General features: G+C 40.7%; 1 protein-coding gene across 1 annotated transcript in view; it reads right to left on the bottom strand.

Annotated features, from left to right (window-relative positions):
* Nucleotides 1-12888, bottom strand: part of LOC114943145 (uncharacterized) — a 234488-nt gene extending 221600 nt beyond the window's left edge. The window contains exon 1 of the mRNA XM_085487919.1: nt 11535-12888. Coding sequence (XP_085344045.1) covers nt 11535-12224 — 690 coding nt within the window. The 5' untranslated portion in view covers nt 12225-12888. The remainder of the gene's footprint in view (nt 1-11534) is intronic.
* Nucleotides 12889-19004: the final 6116 nt, after the last annotated feature.

The raw sequence follows: 19004 nt of genomic DNA, 5'->3' as shown, positions 1-19004 counted from the left end.
TACGTATCAGAAGTCTACGTATTCTTATAGTTTGAAACTTATTCGATTATGTTAAAACAAATTATGGTTTCTTAAATAGATTTTGGATAAGAGATTCTATATTGTTTTCACACATACAAATTCTCATGTTAATACTATGACATCAGACAACATACGAGATACTTATAATGAATATTAAATATTTAAAATCTTCAAACTATTAATAAATAGATAAAATATTGATAATAAATAATTTTAATTAATTAATAATATATTTTTTGAAGATAAACAAAGTTTCAGAGATACAAACGAGTAAAAATAATTAGTAAATTAATATTAATATATATAAATAAAATGTTACTTTATATATTGTTGGGAATTTTAGAAGATCAGTGATGTGTACACATTTATTTTCTCGTAGAAAATGCTTGCAACTACACTGACGATATATTCGCATGTGTAAGTGCGAACATGTGCGAAAGAAATTTGTACGAGTAAAAGCCATAAATCTCCGCGATAAGAAACTCAATGACAGCTCGATATGTAGTTCACAGTTCGAAATGCGATATGCGACGTCTAAACCATTGAAAATTGTGGAAAAAGTGTCGGCATATCTAGTTTCAATTTTTGTTTACTTTTCGAGGCACCGCGAGACATCGGAACCAAGCGATGCTTGCTGCTTTATAAGGAATAAGAGATAAGATAAGACAAGAGAAAAGGAATAGAGAAAGATGCGAGAAAAAGTTGCTCGAGACTCGAGCTCGAGTGCTCGAATAAAAAAAAATGATACACGAGGAGAAACGAAAAGAATACTAGAAAGAAATCCGAAACGCGATGTTTCGCCAATAAAACAAGATATTTGCGAGTGAATGAATTCAATTTCTACTTTTTTATTCGATTAATTAGAGAAATAATCGCATTTTGCGCTATATCAAATCCACATCTTTCACATAATTCCTCATAGAAACATTAACAAGTATTGTACTTCAAATTACTCTTCAATTGTAAGATGTAGTTTTTAAAAAAATTTTATTTATTTTGCATTGCAATTTTTTCAGAGAAGTCTTACACACGTATATAAAAAGAAACAGAGAGGTAAAATACGTATAACTATTCAAATTCGAATTATATTTCAATTTAGAATCTCATGTTCACACTTTTTTATTTTTATGGTATATAATAAACTTCTAAGAAATAAACAAGATTCTTAAAAAAATAAAAGATATTTCTTTAAAAAAATGTTATAAATTCATATCTCTTTCACATACATAATATACAATATTATATTATATGTACGTGTGTATAAAATAATTTTTCTAGATGGCTAAATAGTTGTCAAAAATTAAAAAAACTTAAATTTAATAATTTTACGATTTACATCGATGATTAATCTTAGTGATTTAAAAACGCGTTGCAAGAGCTGTGGATACGAGAAATTACAAATCCAGCATGGGACAACAGAGATGTAGGCGATAGAATAACGCGTTGGCGAGCTCGGGGTCAAGATGAAGCACGCGCGCGGAGTTATGTGAACACGACTTAAAGCACCCCGGAGTCTTTCGCAGGGACATCGAAGACATGCCGCTGTTCGCTGCTTTATGGAGGCATCAATTACTTTAATATTCGCGGCCGTAACATCCCAGTGCAAACGCACACACGTGCCGCATAGCGCGCTATTGCGGGTCGTGGTAGGTGTCAGCGGTCATAAAGTCAGCGCGCAGCCAAATGACGCTTTCGAGCATCTTCGGTGCCTCTTCGTAACGCGATCGGCGGGATCGTGAAACACCGATCAAATTATAATGATGTTCGCCATGAAAGAGAGAGCAAGTTCACGCGCTTAATGACGCCGTAAAGAATCGCACGCTCCTATATGAAGCTGCCGCGTATTTGACCTCTGTAAAATTATTAGCTCATATTTTCAGAATTTTAGATATAGAGTTCTGACTCTTCCTCAAATAATTCTTGACATATTATATTATATTATAGCGTTATTAGGTATGTTAAAAATATTGGACACATAAATTTGTTAGTCTAATAAAACTCTTGAGGTCCAGAGTATCTTGAAGAAAATACCAGAGATTGCTGAGGGAAAATTTTCCACGGGAAATTGGAAAATTTCCATACGAGAGACGAAAGATCGTAGCGCGCGAGAAAATGGAAAAGACCTATCCTAATCGAATTCTACTCTCACGCAAAATGAACACGTGTTTCGATATCGACACGCCTGCGACGAAATTGATCGCGGGAGTCGCGGCTATAAATCAATTATTGATTCACGGCGATCATCCAGCGTAATTGCAACGTTCGACTAATGCGAAACGATGATGAATGGGTGTCGTTGAATGGCGGAAGAGAAAAGAGACCGCGCTCTCGGAATTACGAAAGGCGGGGAATAGCGCTCTAATGCAAATTGCGACTCGCGGCATTTAATCGATCGCTCGAGCATGTACGGTGCTGAGGTCGAGACTGGACGCTCGTTGAAGTGACGTCGAGTGGTGTCGTCGGGGTCGGTCAATAAGAAGCGTATCTATCTCCTCCAAGCGGCGTCAATTACTTTAATGGCAGCGATCATAATGCCAACGATAGCTGAGCTCTCGTGAGCCAGTGTCAGCGCTCGTAAAACGTAGTGGCGGCCAATAAACGAGCGTTCCCGTGTCTCTTTGTAACGTAATCGCGAGGTCAGATAACGTGTCGTCGCGATTATGTTAAAAGTGGCCGCTTAAACACGTATACACACATACAAAGATACTTAAATGTACATATATATAAAATTATATTGACGTTGACTCTCTCTTCGTGGATATTCATTATACATATATATATAAAATTTATATTTACCTTAAAAAAAAAAAATATATATATATATATATATATATATATATATATATATATATATATTCAAATGAATTCATAAAGACCCGAGAAACAATGTCCAAGTAATAATTTCATTCTACTTGCAATATCACGTATATAATTTTTTTAGATTTGCCATTATCACAATTTTATGTTTTTATGATATTGATTTATGACTTTTATCAATTACAATATCTATTCTTATAAAATTATGCCTCGAGATGTATGATGATTTACCTGTATGTAAACGCGTATCTACAATGCTTACGTCGCTAAAAGCAATTACTGATGATAAGTGATGCTAATCAAAACCAATCAAAACGTCGAGTATGTCACCAAGATGCGAGTAGAAAATAGCATACGATAGTAAATGTCAACTAAAGATGTTTTTTCGTAATATTCACGCATGCAAATCACTATTTATTTTATAACGTTGCTTTGTTAGGACTTTGATTAGATATTTATAATGATAGCTACAATACTAGCTACAATAGCTATATGTTAGATCTATATCTCAAAATTGTTATATCCTAATAATTAATGGGAAGAGAAAAAGATAGCGCGTATATACACTTTCACGCAACTTGATTGGGACATAAGATAAAGTTTTTAAGCATAGCAATTTTAAAAAATAGCTAGATATATTGATATATAAATTATATACAGATTTTATATGTAAAATAGCGACATGCATTGCTAATTCATTACATATATATTTACAAATCAAAATGATATAACGTACTTATATGATATGTAAAAATTAAAATTTAATTAAGTCGTAAAAAAAAATTTTCCTGGCTGTCACATTTTATTAGCATATTCCGGCCATTGAACTAGGCGACATTTTGCGTTTGTCAACACGATGGAGGACAATTCAAAGCGAGTGGTGACAGGCTCTTCCCAACCGTCTATTGTTCGTATCACTGACGAATGCAACGTTGTTAGAGTGCCCCTTTGACGGATGTAGTCATATGGTTTGCGTTAAGTATTCACAACATTGTGTTTGTATGCGCATGCGTTCCCACAGGCCTCGTATGTCGCTTGGAAACGCGCAAACGCGCCACAATGTGTCCTATTGCAGGAAAAAAAATTGCACGACATATCTCCCCTCCTTCGGTGCTCTTATGACATTTACGGGATCTCACCGCGATCGACGCAGGTTGTATGCGGCTCGCAAGAGAATAACGATATTATATAACCGGGAAAAGATTTCTGCCGCTATATACACACAATAAAGAATTCGCGCGTATCGTTCTATGTTAGTTTATGTCGACAGTTGAAAATACACGGTTCTCTCAGTCGGTTGCGGCACGCGAGCAGAACTTAATTAAGCCGCGCGGCTTTTAGGTCGCGCGCGAGAGCGAGAGATTATAGGAACGCGATTACGAATAAGAAACGCGATATCGCGTTACGGTCGACCGGTTAAAAATTATTCGCCTTTTTCTATGTAAGTATTTTATGCGGAAAAAAAGCTCTCGAAGAAGTAATCTCGTCGATGATTGCGCATTTAAATCAAACTAACGTATAATGATACGTAGGAAAAAAATAGATCTTGTCATCACGAAGACTATATCAGAAAATTATAGGTACTTTATACCAATATCGGAAAGCGTTCAAAAATGTCAATATTTTATCTCATGAAAATATATGAAAATAATTAAAAATAATGTTTTATAATATAAAAATTATTTTTATATTATAACTGTAGAATTATCTTATTTCAAAGTAATAAAATTGCTATTATATTGTAGCTATATTTAATCATTTGAATTCTTAATTAGAAGAAAGTTAAATTTGTCAGTCATAATTTCTCGTCATGTTTGATTAACTAATAATTAATATTGAAATAGAACAAAACCGATGCAAAATTTTGGAATCTACTTTCTTTCGACATAACATTGGCTACACTGTCGTTTTTGTATTTCTGCGTTAAAAAAACGAAACGTCAGCCGTTGACAGTCGCATGATAGGGCGCGTGCGCGCCGAAACCGCAGACCTGCAGCCGGTCGCTAATTATTTATTTTTCGTTATGCCCTGTTTCTAACGTATAGGATGACAACATCCTTCTTTTAGTCATGATACGTCTGATCTTCGATCGGATGTCATTATATACCTTTCTATTTGCACAGAACCGAAATTGACACATTTTTCTTTACTTTCGTCTATCTCGTCAACATAATATCAATATTTTTTTCCATACTTTAATAATTTAAACATTAATTTCCAATCTACTCCTCCTCTAATGATAAGTATGGAAATGTAATAAAAGCGATTTGTTTATACACAGTTTATCGAAGCGATTCGTAATACACCTATAATTAATATTTAACGTTGAAATTAATTAATTTCGCGTCTTCAATTAGCATTACAGGCTCGGAGAAAAATGAAAAGAAACGTGGCAATGAGAAACCACCGCTGAAGAGAGACGAAACGGGACGCGTCGAAGGGGGAACATGAGGAGTTAAATGCCCGCCATTAATTATTCATGCGTTACAAAGTGACACGCACCAACACACGCGCGATTATAACTCGCACGTGGAGTGATATCAGCGATGTAGCAGAGACTGCCTCGTAACAAGTGTGTCGTATCCCGCGTCATTGAGATGCCGAGTGTTTTGCGGCGGCAAAACTAGTATATAGGAGCGTGCTTTTTATTGCGCGTCAACCGTCGTCGTTAAGTAGACGCGTACGTAAAGAGACAGATAGAAATCAACATACGCAAGATATACAAATGTATACCTGCATCCACGCGAGCACCGAGTAATAATGCATTTGTCTATATCGAAGAGAGTCGCGTTTTACATAGACCGTAATACTTAAACGGCTTTATGATCCGGGTCGTCGTTACAGAACGCGGAGGTCCGTGACGCGCTGCGAGTAAACGGTGGTGAACAACAAACGCCGTTGTCTAGCGTGTTTGCCAACGATGAAAAGCGTGGCGATCAAAAATGCGAGCCGACGACGGCTCGTTTCCTCGACGATACGAGACGAATCGGGGATCCCGAACGTCGCCGCAGCGCCATGTGTTGCGCTCAATTGGACGCCCTTCAGGTAGAAAAACGCACCGGCGTGTCCGGCTCGCGCACGCATCTGGCGAGCGGAACCCGCTTCGGGGCGTCGCGGGCCCCTCCGACATCGGAGGCGTGCAAACGTATTCCTTTCTTTGGTCCCACTAGGATCTTCTCTCGCCGCGATGCTCTCCCGCCCATTTTTATTTCCACTTACGTCCGGATAACGTGTGGTCGCGCGACGTTATTCGCAAATTGACGCGGTTTCGCGTTTTAAAGTGATGTATAGACGTGTGAGCAGGGTTATAAACTTAATGATCGATGAGGGACAAATCGCGCAGAAAAAACCACCGTCGCGATATATCTGCATTCGTGTCACGCGACGAAATAAGTTTGCTCGCGAGAATGCGGATGCGGCTTCCTTTGAGCGAGTTTTTGTATCCATAACTTGGAATATTTCAAGTGTCATAACGCACTTATATTTTTTTACGTAACAAATGTCTTCGTAAGTATATTGTAGAACGCTCTATGCATACATTTTCATATTATTTACACTCGTTGAAAACTAATTACACGATTACTTGTTATTTTAGGGGAAAATGTCTTTGCTACAAAATTATTCACGGAAAATCTATATACTAGAAAAAGTTATACCACTGTTTATCTTCCTTTTGATCTTTTATTCTCTTAGGATATATTTAGATAATATCAAAATTATGGGTTTTCAATACAATCTTACAAACAAAAGAATTGCAATATTATTACAGTAAAAAAAAAGATATAATTCAAAATCTGTGAAGTATAACCTCAATTATTTAATCTTTTTTCTATTTCTTGTGTATTTTTTATCTATCATCTATGTTAATACATAAATGTTACGTGATTTTAAATTATACATGTGCAGGCGTATGTTTCCTGTTAACAATGTCATCATATGCAGTGGCAGATGAAATAATGTACTTTTTTATGATATAGTATAATGAAAAATTATTCGAATAAAAATTACCCGATGATATTTCATCAAGACTACTTATTAAAACTAGTTTTTTCTCGTGCGACTACTATCATAGTGATCTGGGATTATATTCCAACATACCGAGAGGAAGTACTTATCTTTTGCTATTAAAAAATAATTGTCGCAATTAGCATTAATGTCATTATATATACAAACAATGTCGATGCTTACATATGGCTAGTATTATCGAAACAGTAAAATATGACATAATTTTCAATTATAAAAATTAATACCACGAATTTTCACTGTGTGTGCACAGTAATTTTCTCCGCAAAAAAAAAAAAAAATGCGAAGACCGCGGAACTCTCTAAATCCCATTCTCAGAAACGAAGTCGGCGAGTCGTAACTCGCGACACACACGGCGAAGAAAATAAGGAATGTCCCACGCTATCGCGACACCGATCGCCTTGCTCGGTCTGGCTTGCAGGTGCGCGACTTCCCGGTCGCGAAATTTATAGACTGATTCGCGCCTTCGGGTTTTGCGAGTCGACGCGAGACTCCGTCGTAAGATCGGGAGCGCGCGCGCGCGCGGTAAACGGAGCCGAAGGGATCGGCTTCGATTCAATGCCCTTATTCGTTGCGGTCGTACGTTACTGAGCGTTATCTCGATACAGGTGCGTGCCCGCGGAAGATGTACGCGGTCGTTAAGCGGGACGAAACGGTATGCTGATGAGGGAAGCGGAGCTCTCGCGGAGAACTTTCAGCCCGGATGCGGTAAAGACGCGACGATAGTCTCTCGCGCCTAGTTCGGTCGTTCCGTTTTGGAGCTAATATCATCGCGGATATCGCGTTTCTGGAGCAGAATGCTCTTACTACAACGCATTTAAGTATAGAAGAGAATATATAGTGTTCTATGTAGGTATAATGATAATTGTTAAATTGAAATCAAGTATAGGTGTAATTTAATTGGGACTCTGTAACTTTGTCAAATATGTTTCTAGTCATAAGTTTTATAAAATTGGATTTTATCAAACTTTTCAATTTTTACCTTATATATTTTATATCGTATATATATTTTTTATATATTTTATTTATTAAATATATATTGAGATTGCTCTTTAATTATGTTTTGAGTTGAATTTCTTTATTAAGATAAACTCACAATCAGTTATATAAAGGTATTAAATCTATCTTATATTAATATAAATAATTTATATTACGATCGATAAAAAAATGACTTGTGACGAAAAATCATGCATATCAGGCTTGAAAATAAAGGCGTTGAAAGCACAGTGTGATATCGGCACGAATTAAGATCGTCAAGCAAGTATTTCTCGCGGAACGTATCGCCACGTGATACCCAAAGCTAATGCATTTCTCATACTTTCCGCGAGCGAACGTGCGATAGATCTCTCTCGCGGAGAGTGAGTCACGCCTAACCGATCGACGCCGATCTTTACGATAAAGGCCGTTCGTGTGAAACTCTTTAAGCGTTAAACTCCTCTACAAATACATCGCGATTCGTACAACAAACACAAACGAAATCCGCTCGAATCGGCTGTTACGCCCTCCGAAACCTATCGTTTCACGAAGCCACCAGTTGAATCGTTCTCGCATCATAAATTTGGGAAACGCGACGAAAGTGCCATAAAGCGAAAGAAGCGAGGGCTAATCCGGCCCTCGTCGAAAACTGCGCGAACTAAATCGGCAAGTTCGACGAGCCTAATCGTCGCCTCGTAAATTAATGCGGCCGCTTAACTGAAATTTCGAACGATATTTATCCCCGATTTGCTCTCTCTCTCTCCGGGCCGGCGATAAATTATAAGAAACGGCGGATTACGTCATAATGGACGTCGAGCACGCGCATCTGTTTTACGAGCGCAGTGTTACGGTAATCGTCGACCGACCCATCCTGGCCGCGTTTTCCGCTTATAAATTGGTCGAGCTCTCAATGAGTCCTGTATCACTCCACGAGTCGGGAAAAAGAGGGAAGAGAGGGAAAGGGGAACTTTCATTTCGAGGGACGGCGAAAGGGTGCACGCCAAGTCCTCTCCCGAGGGGCAGAACCACAGCCGCGATGCGTGTAATCACTGTAATTTCGGCCAGGGCGCAATTTTTGGCCCGGGCGATCGCGACGTCTCGTCCGATTTCATTAACCCTTCATTCCGACCCGACAATTTCAATTGCAGCCCCGTACACAATGTCTTACGGAAGCAAAAAGTCGTGGGAAGCAAGAGTTGTATGGTGTAAGATATCATCTTTAATTGTTCTTTAAGTCTTCTGTGTCAAATAACAACATTGTGTCAAAGCATATGGAATAAATTATTTTTATTGATGCTCCTTATTACTCTTATACTATACATGCATATATGAATATGTTAATGTGACTAATATAAAAGGAAAATTATTTATTTGATATTATTATAAAATACGATTAAAAAACTGCTCTGATTTAATATGCTTTTTGATGTTAAAATAATTAAAATCAAAGAGCGATTTCATTAAAACGCTAATAAAAAATAAAATTGTTTTCATTTACATTTATGTAGTAAATATAGAGATACATAAAATATGATAATTTTAATGTTGATTAGTTACTAGTTGATTATTATAATATTGAGAAGATTAATGCCACTCTTTCTCTCTCTCTACGATGCATCTTTATATTGCAATAATCTCCACTTTTTTGCTTGTAATCTTTTTTCTTCGCACGATTCTTTTTAACGACACAATTTTTAATCGAGAAAAATGTTATTTGAAAAACTAAATTTTTAAACTTGAAAAAGATAATTACTTTCTTAATTATACATAAAAAACTAGATAATGATTCGATTGCTTAATCCACAAAGAAAAAGCAAAATGTAACAAGTTTATACTTTATGCTGTTAATATATATAAATATATACATGTTCAGTTATACCAGATAGAGAAAAATCGAGTGACATTTGTATTTCGGAAATGAATTTTTATTTGTTTAATCAGTGTGGGATGCATTAATACAAGGTTGCATATATGTCGGATCGATGTGGTGTACGGAAGATTAAGAAATTTCGACGATTTACGATCGCGCGGATACAGTAATGCGTCGTTCGCACGAAATAGAAGGTGCAACATATACTGGGCAGCTTGCTCGGATATCTCATTCCCCTCTCGGCGATGATTCGTAAACGCCGGCGGGCAAAAAATGAAATTTCTGCTGTGCCGCCTACGTCGTCGTCATCGTTGATACGCGCGCGATACTATCTCCATTCTCCGATTACCGATCTTATCGCGGGCGCAATAAGATCGCGCGATCACGACGAACGCGATATTCTCGCTTTCGTCACAGGGGTATTGTTCCTTTAATAAGTGCCACACCGTTCCGAATAATCGCATAATCCAACACGAGGCACATATAACTAATGCGGGATCGAAGCAATTTCTCTTTTCGCAATCTTTGAAAAAAAATGTATATAAAAATAAAAATGCGCGATATATAACTTCAATGAGCATTATATTCAATTTCTGTTAAATCGAAAAAGCTTTCAAACGATGAAACACTGCGAATTATCAGATGTGGGAACAACTCAACAATCTCTTTAACATTCATGACTTTAAGACATAAGAATAGACAGCCTCCTTATGACTGTTGATTACCATAGAGATTAAAGTGTGGATTCTGAAGTACTGTCATACATGATAGAAAACGATAACGAGAGAGAGAATTACATGCACAAGTGTATTTATTATAAATGAATGATACATAATATATCGCTATGTAAATTTTATTTTCGAATATTTGTAATTAGCAAAACGTGATGAAATGACAATTAACTTTAATATTACATATCGATATATAGCCAAAACAATAGATCAAACTATTTTGTACTTGTAAAAATTGAAGCAAACTTATTGTCAAATGATATTTAAGAACGAGATAAATCGCAAAACATAATTATTATCATTTGATATAAGGATACTTATAATTAGCAAAACGTCAAAATGACAACCAATTTCAATTTTATATTTTCACAGTCAAAACAATAGATTTCAAACTATTTTTTGCGCTCGCAAAAATTGCAGCAAACTTATTGTCAAATTATATTTAAGAATTGCAAAAGAGCTTAATTTATTATCTGACATAAAGATATATTTATAATTTAACAAAATGTCAAAAAATGACAACTTTAATTTCATATTTTCAGTCGAAAATACTCAGTGTTGTGTAGTTTCTAGATACAGTATCTGGATACAAAACATGATATCTGAATTGCTTTTTTCAGATACATTTTCACAGATTTTTTTGAATAGCCCAATTCTTTAAATTTTTAAAAGACTACAAGTTATCAACATGTCGTCATCAACACCGGTTGAGCGATTATTAAGCATTGGTCAAATTTTAGTACCATAGCGAAATAGTTTGAGTGACAATATCTTTGGGGCATTTTTCACGCGTTAAGACTAACGAATAAAGTCGTAATATAAACAAACATATTAATAAAGATAAAAGAATTATTCAGTACATTTTGTGCGTATTACCATTATTATGATAAAATATAATTTAAAAGTATCTGAGTATCTGTATCTACATAACATTTTAATTCGTGTATCTGTATCGAGATATATTTCTTACCCATCACTAGAAATACTATACAATTCGCGCTCGCCAAGATTGCGACGAACTTGTCAAATGCAATTTAAAAACGAGAGATAAATCGCGAAGCGTAATTATATTCGTAAGTCAAGAAAAGGAAACTTACAGGCATCGGCGGATGCAGTCCCCGGAACGCGGTACTGCTCCACTTACGTTGCCTGGCCGGGTGATAGTGGCTTCTGTTGTATGCGCTGTTGTTCTGCTGCTGCTGCTGATGATGATGATGGTGATGATGATGATGATGATGATTGCCGTACGACGAACGCATGGTGGGCCGGAAACCCGGGTACGGCATTCCGGCGTGTTGGAAGTCGCCTGCGTCGAAGCTCCTGTGATGATGCTCCTGAAGAAAACCATCGTTGGGGATCGGCGGCATCCTGCCGTAAGGGTGCGAGGACACCGGTTGTTGTTGTTGCTCGTGACCGTCGGCGATTTTGCCGATCGGCCCGTCCGGCGAAGGACGTCCGGCCGGGAAGGGCATCATCGCCGGATGATGATGCCCGTAGAAGGGCGGGAAGCCGAAAGAGTTGGGCAGTCCCACGGGACGATACCCAGGTGGCTGGCACTGAGTCCCGAGAAGGTCCGGGACGTATCCCGGCTTCTTCTCGCCGTAGCGATAATTCTCGTTGCCCGGTTGTCGCTGATAATCCTCCGTGGGCTCGGGCATCTCGACCTTAATCCTCACGTCGTTCCTATCCGCGGGCTCGCTCTTGATCGCGAAACCGGAAGGCGATCTCGCCGGAGGACTCGTCGCGCCGGAGTCCTCGTCGCAGCCACCCACGCTGCCCTGCTGCATCCTCGGGGGATTCACGCGTCGACGCCGCGGCGGCGTTCCTCGACCAGCCTCATCGGTCGCGAGATGCGGGATCGTCGATGTTATTGGTTGTCGATCGCGGAAGGCGAGACGAGAGAAGAGCCAGTCGTGCTTGGATGACAGGGGAATCGCATTATTCAGACGCGTGGATTCCGCCTTGAATTGTTCCCGCGACTCGTAGATTCGGAGCGCCGCTGCGAGAATCGCGTCGCATAATCTCGCGCGAGTGCGAGAGTTCTGTCAATGTCGAGGAGTGCTGCAAGCGCATAGCTGACGAAGTTCCGGCAGAAAAACGTCTTATTTCCCCGGTATATCGTCAAATCCTCTTCTCGTAGAATTTCCGCGTGGAAACGCGCGAGCCGTCACGCACTCACACGCACACGCACACCCGGAACGGGGCGTCGTCCGCGTTGGACGCGTGGATTTCGGTCGCGTGGAGGGGAGGGCAAGGGCGGCGTGTCACAAGTTTCCGTGTCACGTGTCCACCGACCTTAAGCCCCGCCTACGATCCCGATTTTCTCTCCGCGTGCCGGATCGTTACCCGGTGTCTTCCGGTATCGACGATCCGTCATTCGTCGAAATCGGCGAGCGATCTAAAAAGAGCGAGAAGTTTCCGGTCGCGCGGGAGAAAAATAAAAAAAGAAATAAAAAAAAAAAAAAAAAAGAAAAAACGTCACGCACTTCGGCTCCGAAAACAATGTCAATTTCTCGCGCTGTCCTCTCTCGCCCCCGTCGCCCTCACCCACGTTTGTCCACCGCCATCTCCTCTCTTCTCTCCTCACCACCTCCACCACCTTCCTCCTGCTCCGCCTCCCTCTCCTCTTCTGCGACAAACCGCCGAGCGTGAAGCACCACGCGAACACCGGACGCGCGATTGGCGCGTTTTCTTGCCGCTACCGCCGGCGCGAGAACTCTTTACGGTACACTGCCTCGGGAACGCGTCGCGGATCTCCCGCGCGGAACCACGTTAAGTACCGGACTGGGACGGTTTCGCGCCCTTGCGCGACGAGCGCGTATCCGCGGGGATGTGTGTGTGTGTGTGCGATCTGCGCCTGTATCTGTGCGCGCTGTTCTCGCACCCTCGACGAGCAGAAGACACCCTTGACGACGACGACGACGTCGTCGTCGAACTCGCGCGTATAATTAGTCTCGGCGAGAGATGCTGTCGTCCGCGGCGCGAAACACGCAACGGGGCCCGATACGCAAAGGAAGGCCGGCGGCCTCGGTCGAGCTGATCGCGTACGTACGAGTTTCGTTTCACGCAGCGTGGAACTCTTGGCGGAGGTGCGCGGCGGCCACCACCAGTCGGCGGAAACGCGCGAATCCGACCGAATATGGCCGAGCATCGATATCCCTCTCTCTCTTTCTCTTTCACTCGCTCGATCCTACCTACCTACCTATCTACAGCTACTTCAGCTTCAGCCGCCTCCCGCCTTCCGCGAACGACTACACACATAGCTGCCGCCTCCGCCACCGAGACAGCTCCGCGAAGCGGAGTTCATCCTTTGTGAGAACGTACGTACGTACGTCGTCTTCGCGGTAAAGAATCGGATTTTTTGGCTTTTTATTTTATCCAATTTTTTTGTACGACATTTTTGTGACGAGTTCGAGACGAAACGATATAAACGAGATAGCACTCCGAAATCGAAGCGTTATTATTCGAGATCGTATGGCTTTTATTGGGCAATAATTAACTTGAAATAATACACGATTTATATTTGTCACGCGATTTTGTTTAATTATATTATATCGATCGGTAAAATGCTCGCAACGAAGAAATATGAAAATTGATTATATGACAAATATGTAGAATACTTTAGAAGTTAAAATAGATGAAAAACCAGGACGGCCTTCATCGATCTTGAGAATATATTTTATTTTCAATTAAATACAGAATTAAATCCCTCGCAAAACACCGAAATTGCGCTTGTTCAGGCTCGAGTTTGGAATGAATCAATGCAAAATTGCATTGCAAATTCGGTTATCTATGAATCTCATGTTTCGGTGCATAGGTTCGTTGTAACGTTATAAGAGCATCGCTCGCGATAATTCGTTGATGCGTCGGATCTAATGCGTTGTATTTAATACGAATTCACTGTCCTCGAATTTTAATTTTACGCATTTTTTTTGGCGTACGCGCGCATATGCATATGTCGCGTCGATCCTTTTTTTCGTCGCTACTTTGCATCGCTCGCACCGATAGTTTCAATGAGAACCGCCGGATCTGCCTGTACCGCCGCCACACGATATATCAGGTTACATATCCGTTGCGTCATGTAAATTGATACCTGTACACGCTCGTACACCGATCGGGCATTTATTTAAGCCATAAATTATCGTAATGTCGATTGGACATGCTCCTAGGTACGATTTTACTAACCAGACCGTCGGCGTTTTAACACGAACCTCTGTGCGCCGAGACAATGAAACGCGCATCGTTGCAGCCTTAAAGCTCGTAATATTACACAATTTACAGATAAACCGTATGCGTCGTTGGCATTTTTGGCAGCGGTTTCTTGCGTCGAGAAAAGAAGAAACGATTTTTTTAAGTTGCGCGTATCGAAAGAAATGGAAGCGGAAGTTGTTCATCGTTTATGAATTATTTTAATTAGAGATAAATGGGATTTTTTCGGGCAAAGAATCGACAGAGGAATTGCTCATAATTCTTGAAAATTTAATAACTAGAATTAATTTAGTATCTCTCTCTCTCTCTCTCTATTTATATATTTGCAATTCGGATTAAGAGATTAATTACTGCAAAATATTCCGCGATTACCCTAATCTATTTTTAATATCTCGATACGCGCATTTCTCTCCCCCATCGTCGACACCTTTCTTGGACGCTCATAACCGTCACGCGAATAGAATTTTTCCGAACGAGACTTTGTAGGCCCTCTCTCTCCTTGTTTTGTCTCGCGTGGCAGGTAAAACGACGGCGTTGATGCCGCGCAGGTACGTAGAGCTCGCTTCGCCCTTTCGAAGTAGCCTATACGTGCGCCCAACCGTATTGCGTTGCCGAGACAAAAGGAGCAGGAAGGACGGAACCGTGGGTTCTCTCTCCCTCGACGAGCAACCCGTCGATACTCGGGGCTTATACGACTCGCGGGGCGAATCGATGCGTGTGTGCATGCACTCTCTTCGCAGCGGGATGACTGGTGAGAGAATTCAATTTCCGTCGTCGTTATCGTGCCTCCATCTTCAGCTCGTCCAGATCATCCTGGCTGACTCCTCGTTCCTTCTTCTCTCTCGCTGCCGGCGAGTAACGAGACAAAGCCGGCCTTCCTCGCTTCGCCTGCGCTCTCGTCTTCGCGACCTTTCCGCCGGATGAACTGTCAAGAAGCCCGCGTGTTATCGAGGCAACGCTCGATAAGGATCAGCTGATCGCGAGCGACTACTCCGAGAGCGCGTGTTTAATTATACCGAGAGTAAATCGGACTAGATTTCGCGTCTTGCATATCTCGCTATATCACATCGATCGATTTATTTAGATTCCGTCCGGTCTGAGTTTATATAATGTAGAAAAATAATCGAGGAAGTTCCTCGATTTGAAACGTGACAGCTAACAGATGCTATTTATAGACTTTAAAATATATGTTTCGTATAAAAGTTATTAAAGGAAGATGAAGAACTTTGGAAAATAAAATGGTATAAGCGAAATGTCTTTAGATATAGATAAACTTTCTTTAGAATTGAGAAAATCAACAGTTGATATCGCAAGCAGGAAACGATAGCGACGTGTATGTATGATAGATCGAGTTATGGTTCTCGATAAATCGATTTTACACGCGAAAATGAGAGACGGGGACTTGTTTTGACGTTTCTAGTGCAAGAAATGGCTGTTATGCTCGGATGTTAGATATACGCCACGCAGTATCATCGTTTACGGTTTTACGATCTCGGATCGGACATATCGGGATCGAAAAATCACTCGCGACATTCGCGAGTCCGAGCTATCGGTTTTTTTACGAGATAATGCGCGTCTCCTTTTTACGGTCACGTCGATCCATGTTCGGAACATAGCGATTACATTTTACGACTGAGCGAATATAGTCCCCGGTTACGTAATTCCGGCCTGCGCTTCCCAGCTGTCCGATCGGTATAGTTTAGGCAAAGGCAGCCTGTTCCGGACGTTACAGTATACGAAGAGAAACATAGGTCGATTTCGTATTTATATCGATCGTAGAGATATAATTATTCCTCTTGCGCACATTCGTATTTTCATTATTTAATTATACTCCGAGTTGGCCGAGAGAAAAATATCGGACAGTTTTCTTATCTCATCCGATATTTTTACGATAGCGTAATCGATCGACTTGAAAAATTCGGTGTAATTTAAGTAGAAAGTTTTTTACGCAATGCTCGATTAATTCTATCGAGATAAAAATATTCGTGTAACGGATAACATAAGATATACGTTTCATAATTACAAAACGCTATTTCTTAATGAAATACGTTTGTGTCATTAACATTTACATCGAATATAATACGAAATCTTTAGCATTCGGATAATTCGCAAGACAATAATAATCGATAGATTTTGGTTATCCGAGTAGTCTTAGGTACCCCGATTTATTTTGACAGCCGCAGAGCGCGAACGATAATTATACATACAAATCTCGCGCGAGGGATGTCGGTCATTGATTTTGCCCAGGTTAAAAGATAACAACATATTCCCGGTATGTGTGTGCCGAGAGCAAAGTTGCACGGATGTGTAGAATATCGCGAGACGCGTTCTCGCCAGGGTGTACGGATCTATATTTCCGTCGCATCGGCGATAGCCGCGTACACGCCCAGCCCCGTGGCGGCTGATCAATCCTCGAACGGACGCACCTAAGGACATCCTCGCTCTCCGGTGTTCTCGCAGAGCAGGAGAATCCAGCGGCGATCTCCTGCGCCGCGGCTGCTGATTCCTGGAGAACGACAGGAAGAGGCGTGTGTCACCAGAACTCTGGGGACAGATTGAGCCAATGGGAAGAGATGGAAGGCGTGGATCGCCAGGAACTACCGGAAGACAGCGTGCGCGGACGACACGGCAAAGTAGGGGACTCTCGAAGCGACACGAGAACGATTCCACCGTCCGTTTTCCCTTTCCCTGTCCAAACCGTCGCCGCATCCGTCCGTGTGGGATCTCACGGTCGCGGAGTCGCCCCTGGTCCACCTGGTGGGAAAAGCGACGGAGGGGTCGTAGGGGAAGAGAGTTGGCTGGTAGGGACGCCAATACACGCCCATTCTCTCGTGGAGGGGTGAGAAAGAGAGAGAGAGAGAGATGGTATCGCGACCTCTCCCCCTCGTTCTCTTTCACGACCCTGCCGCCGGCGCATGTGGCATCTGGTGGTACAGATACGACATCGCACGGCTGACGCGGAGATTGCCGCCAATACAGGCACACGTGCGCGCACACACATGCGAATGCGTATGCACACTAGCGCGCGGAACGACTCACGGGGAAACTGCTCTCACCGATTTCGACGAGCGCGTGTTGTATACTCGTGGAATTTGAAGTAAGAGACAAAGGAGTGCATTCTGTTACCTTTTCGAGCAATTATTTCAGAATTGAGTATTTCCCTTAAAAAATATATATACGAAGAAACACTTTTTTCTCAATATTAGAGATGTAATCAAGTTTAACTCCAAGCTTCTATCAAACATTTCTTTAAATTATGATGGAAATCATTATATTTGTCAGCCATTGACAACTGACACGGCTTTTTATATCGATTCCATTTATTCATTATCAATGACTTATCGCGCAAGAAAGAATATTAATGCAATTGGACTTTGAAAAACTGTCTCGATCTGACCTCTAGTATCTATCACGAAGAGGAGATCCCGAATTGGTATCCAGATACGTCGTGTAACGAAGATTGGAAAACGGTGGAGCATGTGTCACGAGAACGATTGACGCCTCTTAATTGTGGATTTTCTCTTATCTACTGTCACCCTTCTCTTCTCCGGGAAACACTAAGCCAACGGATTAGTCTCTCTCTCTTTCTCTCTATCGCTGACGACCCGCGTCGAACGCGCGCCTAATCTTTCCCTCCTCGATAACCACTCATTCTGAGGGCTTATTGCATCTATCGGTGGCTCAGTACATTCCAGACCGAGGAATTCTCGACGCGGTCGAGACAAATATCGCTATCGATAACTCCGCAATCCCCGATAGTCGAAATATCTGTCATTCTTCAGGTACTATTTCCTTGTAGAACGTTTTGTCGATTATGCGGTAATCAACGTTTCAATTAACGACCTTTGATACTTTGTATCGAAAACGCATTTTAGCGGAATATCCGAAAATTTGATCGATTTTAATGGGACGTAAAGCGGTAATAATAACAATGTAACAGCACCTATGTATATATGATGAAAGGATTTATGTGAATCGATATTACATATACTTATGTGCACTGTAATGTATATCAGAATGCTCGTGGGAAGATGCTGATTACCACAAAGATTTATACAACGAATCTGTTGAATAAGGAAAATAATATATTTCATAATAATTAGTAGATAGTAGTCCAACACAGAAAGGATTTTCTCTTGGTAGTTACTCTGAAAATCATGCATGACAATCATAAAATAATATTAATATCTACCACAATAAGATATAAAAAATATGTTGGATTAATTTTATTATGTACATATTTATAATATTTCTTCAGAGTAAGTTCTAAGAAAAAATTCAGAGTAGGTATAGTTTAAAGTATCCTTATATTGGAAAATATGAATTTTTAATTGATCAAAGTATTGAATTGTTAAGGA

Source organism: Nylanderia fulva, unplaced genomic scaffold (genome assembly GCF_048542155.1).
Source record: "Nylanderia fulva isolate GAGA-0341 unplaced genomic scaffold, ASM4854215v1 Scaffold11, whole genome shotgun sequence".
NCBI classification, from domain to species: domain Eukaryota; kingdom Metazoa; phylum Arthropoda; class Insecta; order Hymenoptera; family Formicidae; genus Nylanderia; species Nylanderia fulva.
The sequence above is the reverse complement of the archived record's forward strand: the minus strand, read 5'-3'. Positions and strand labels throughout refer to the sequence as shown.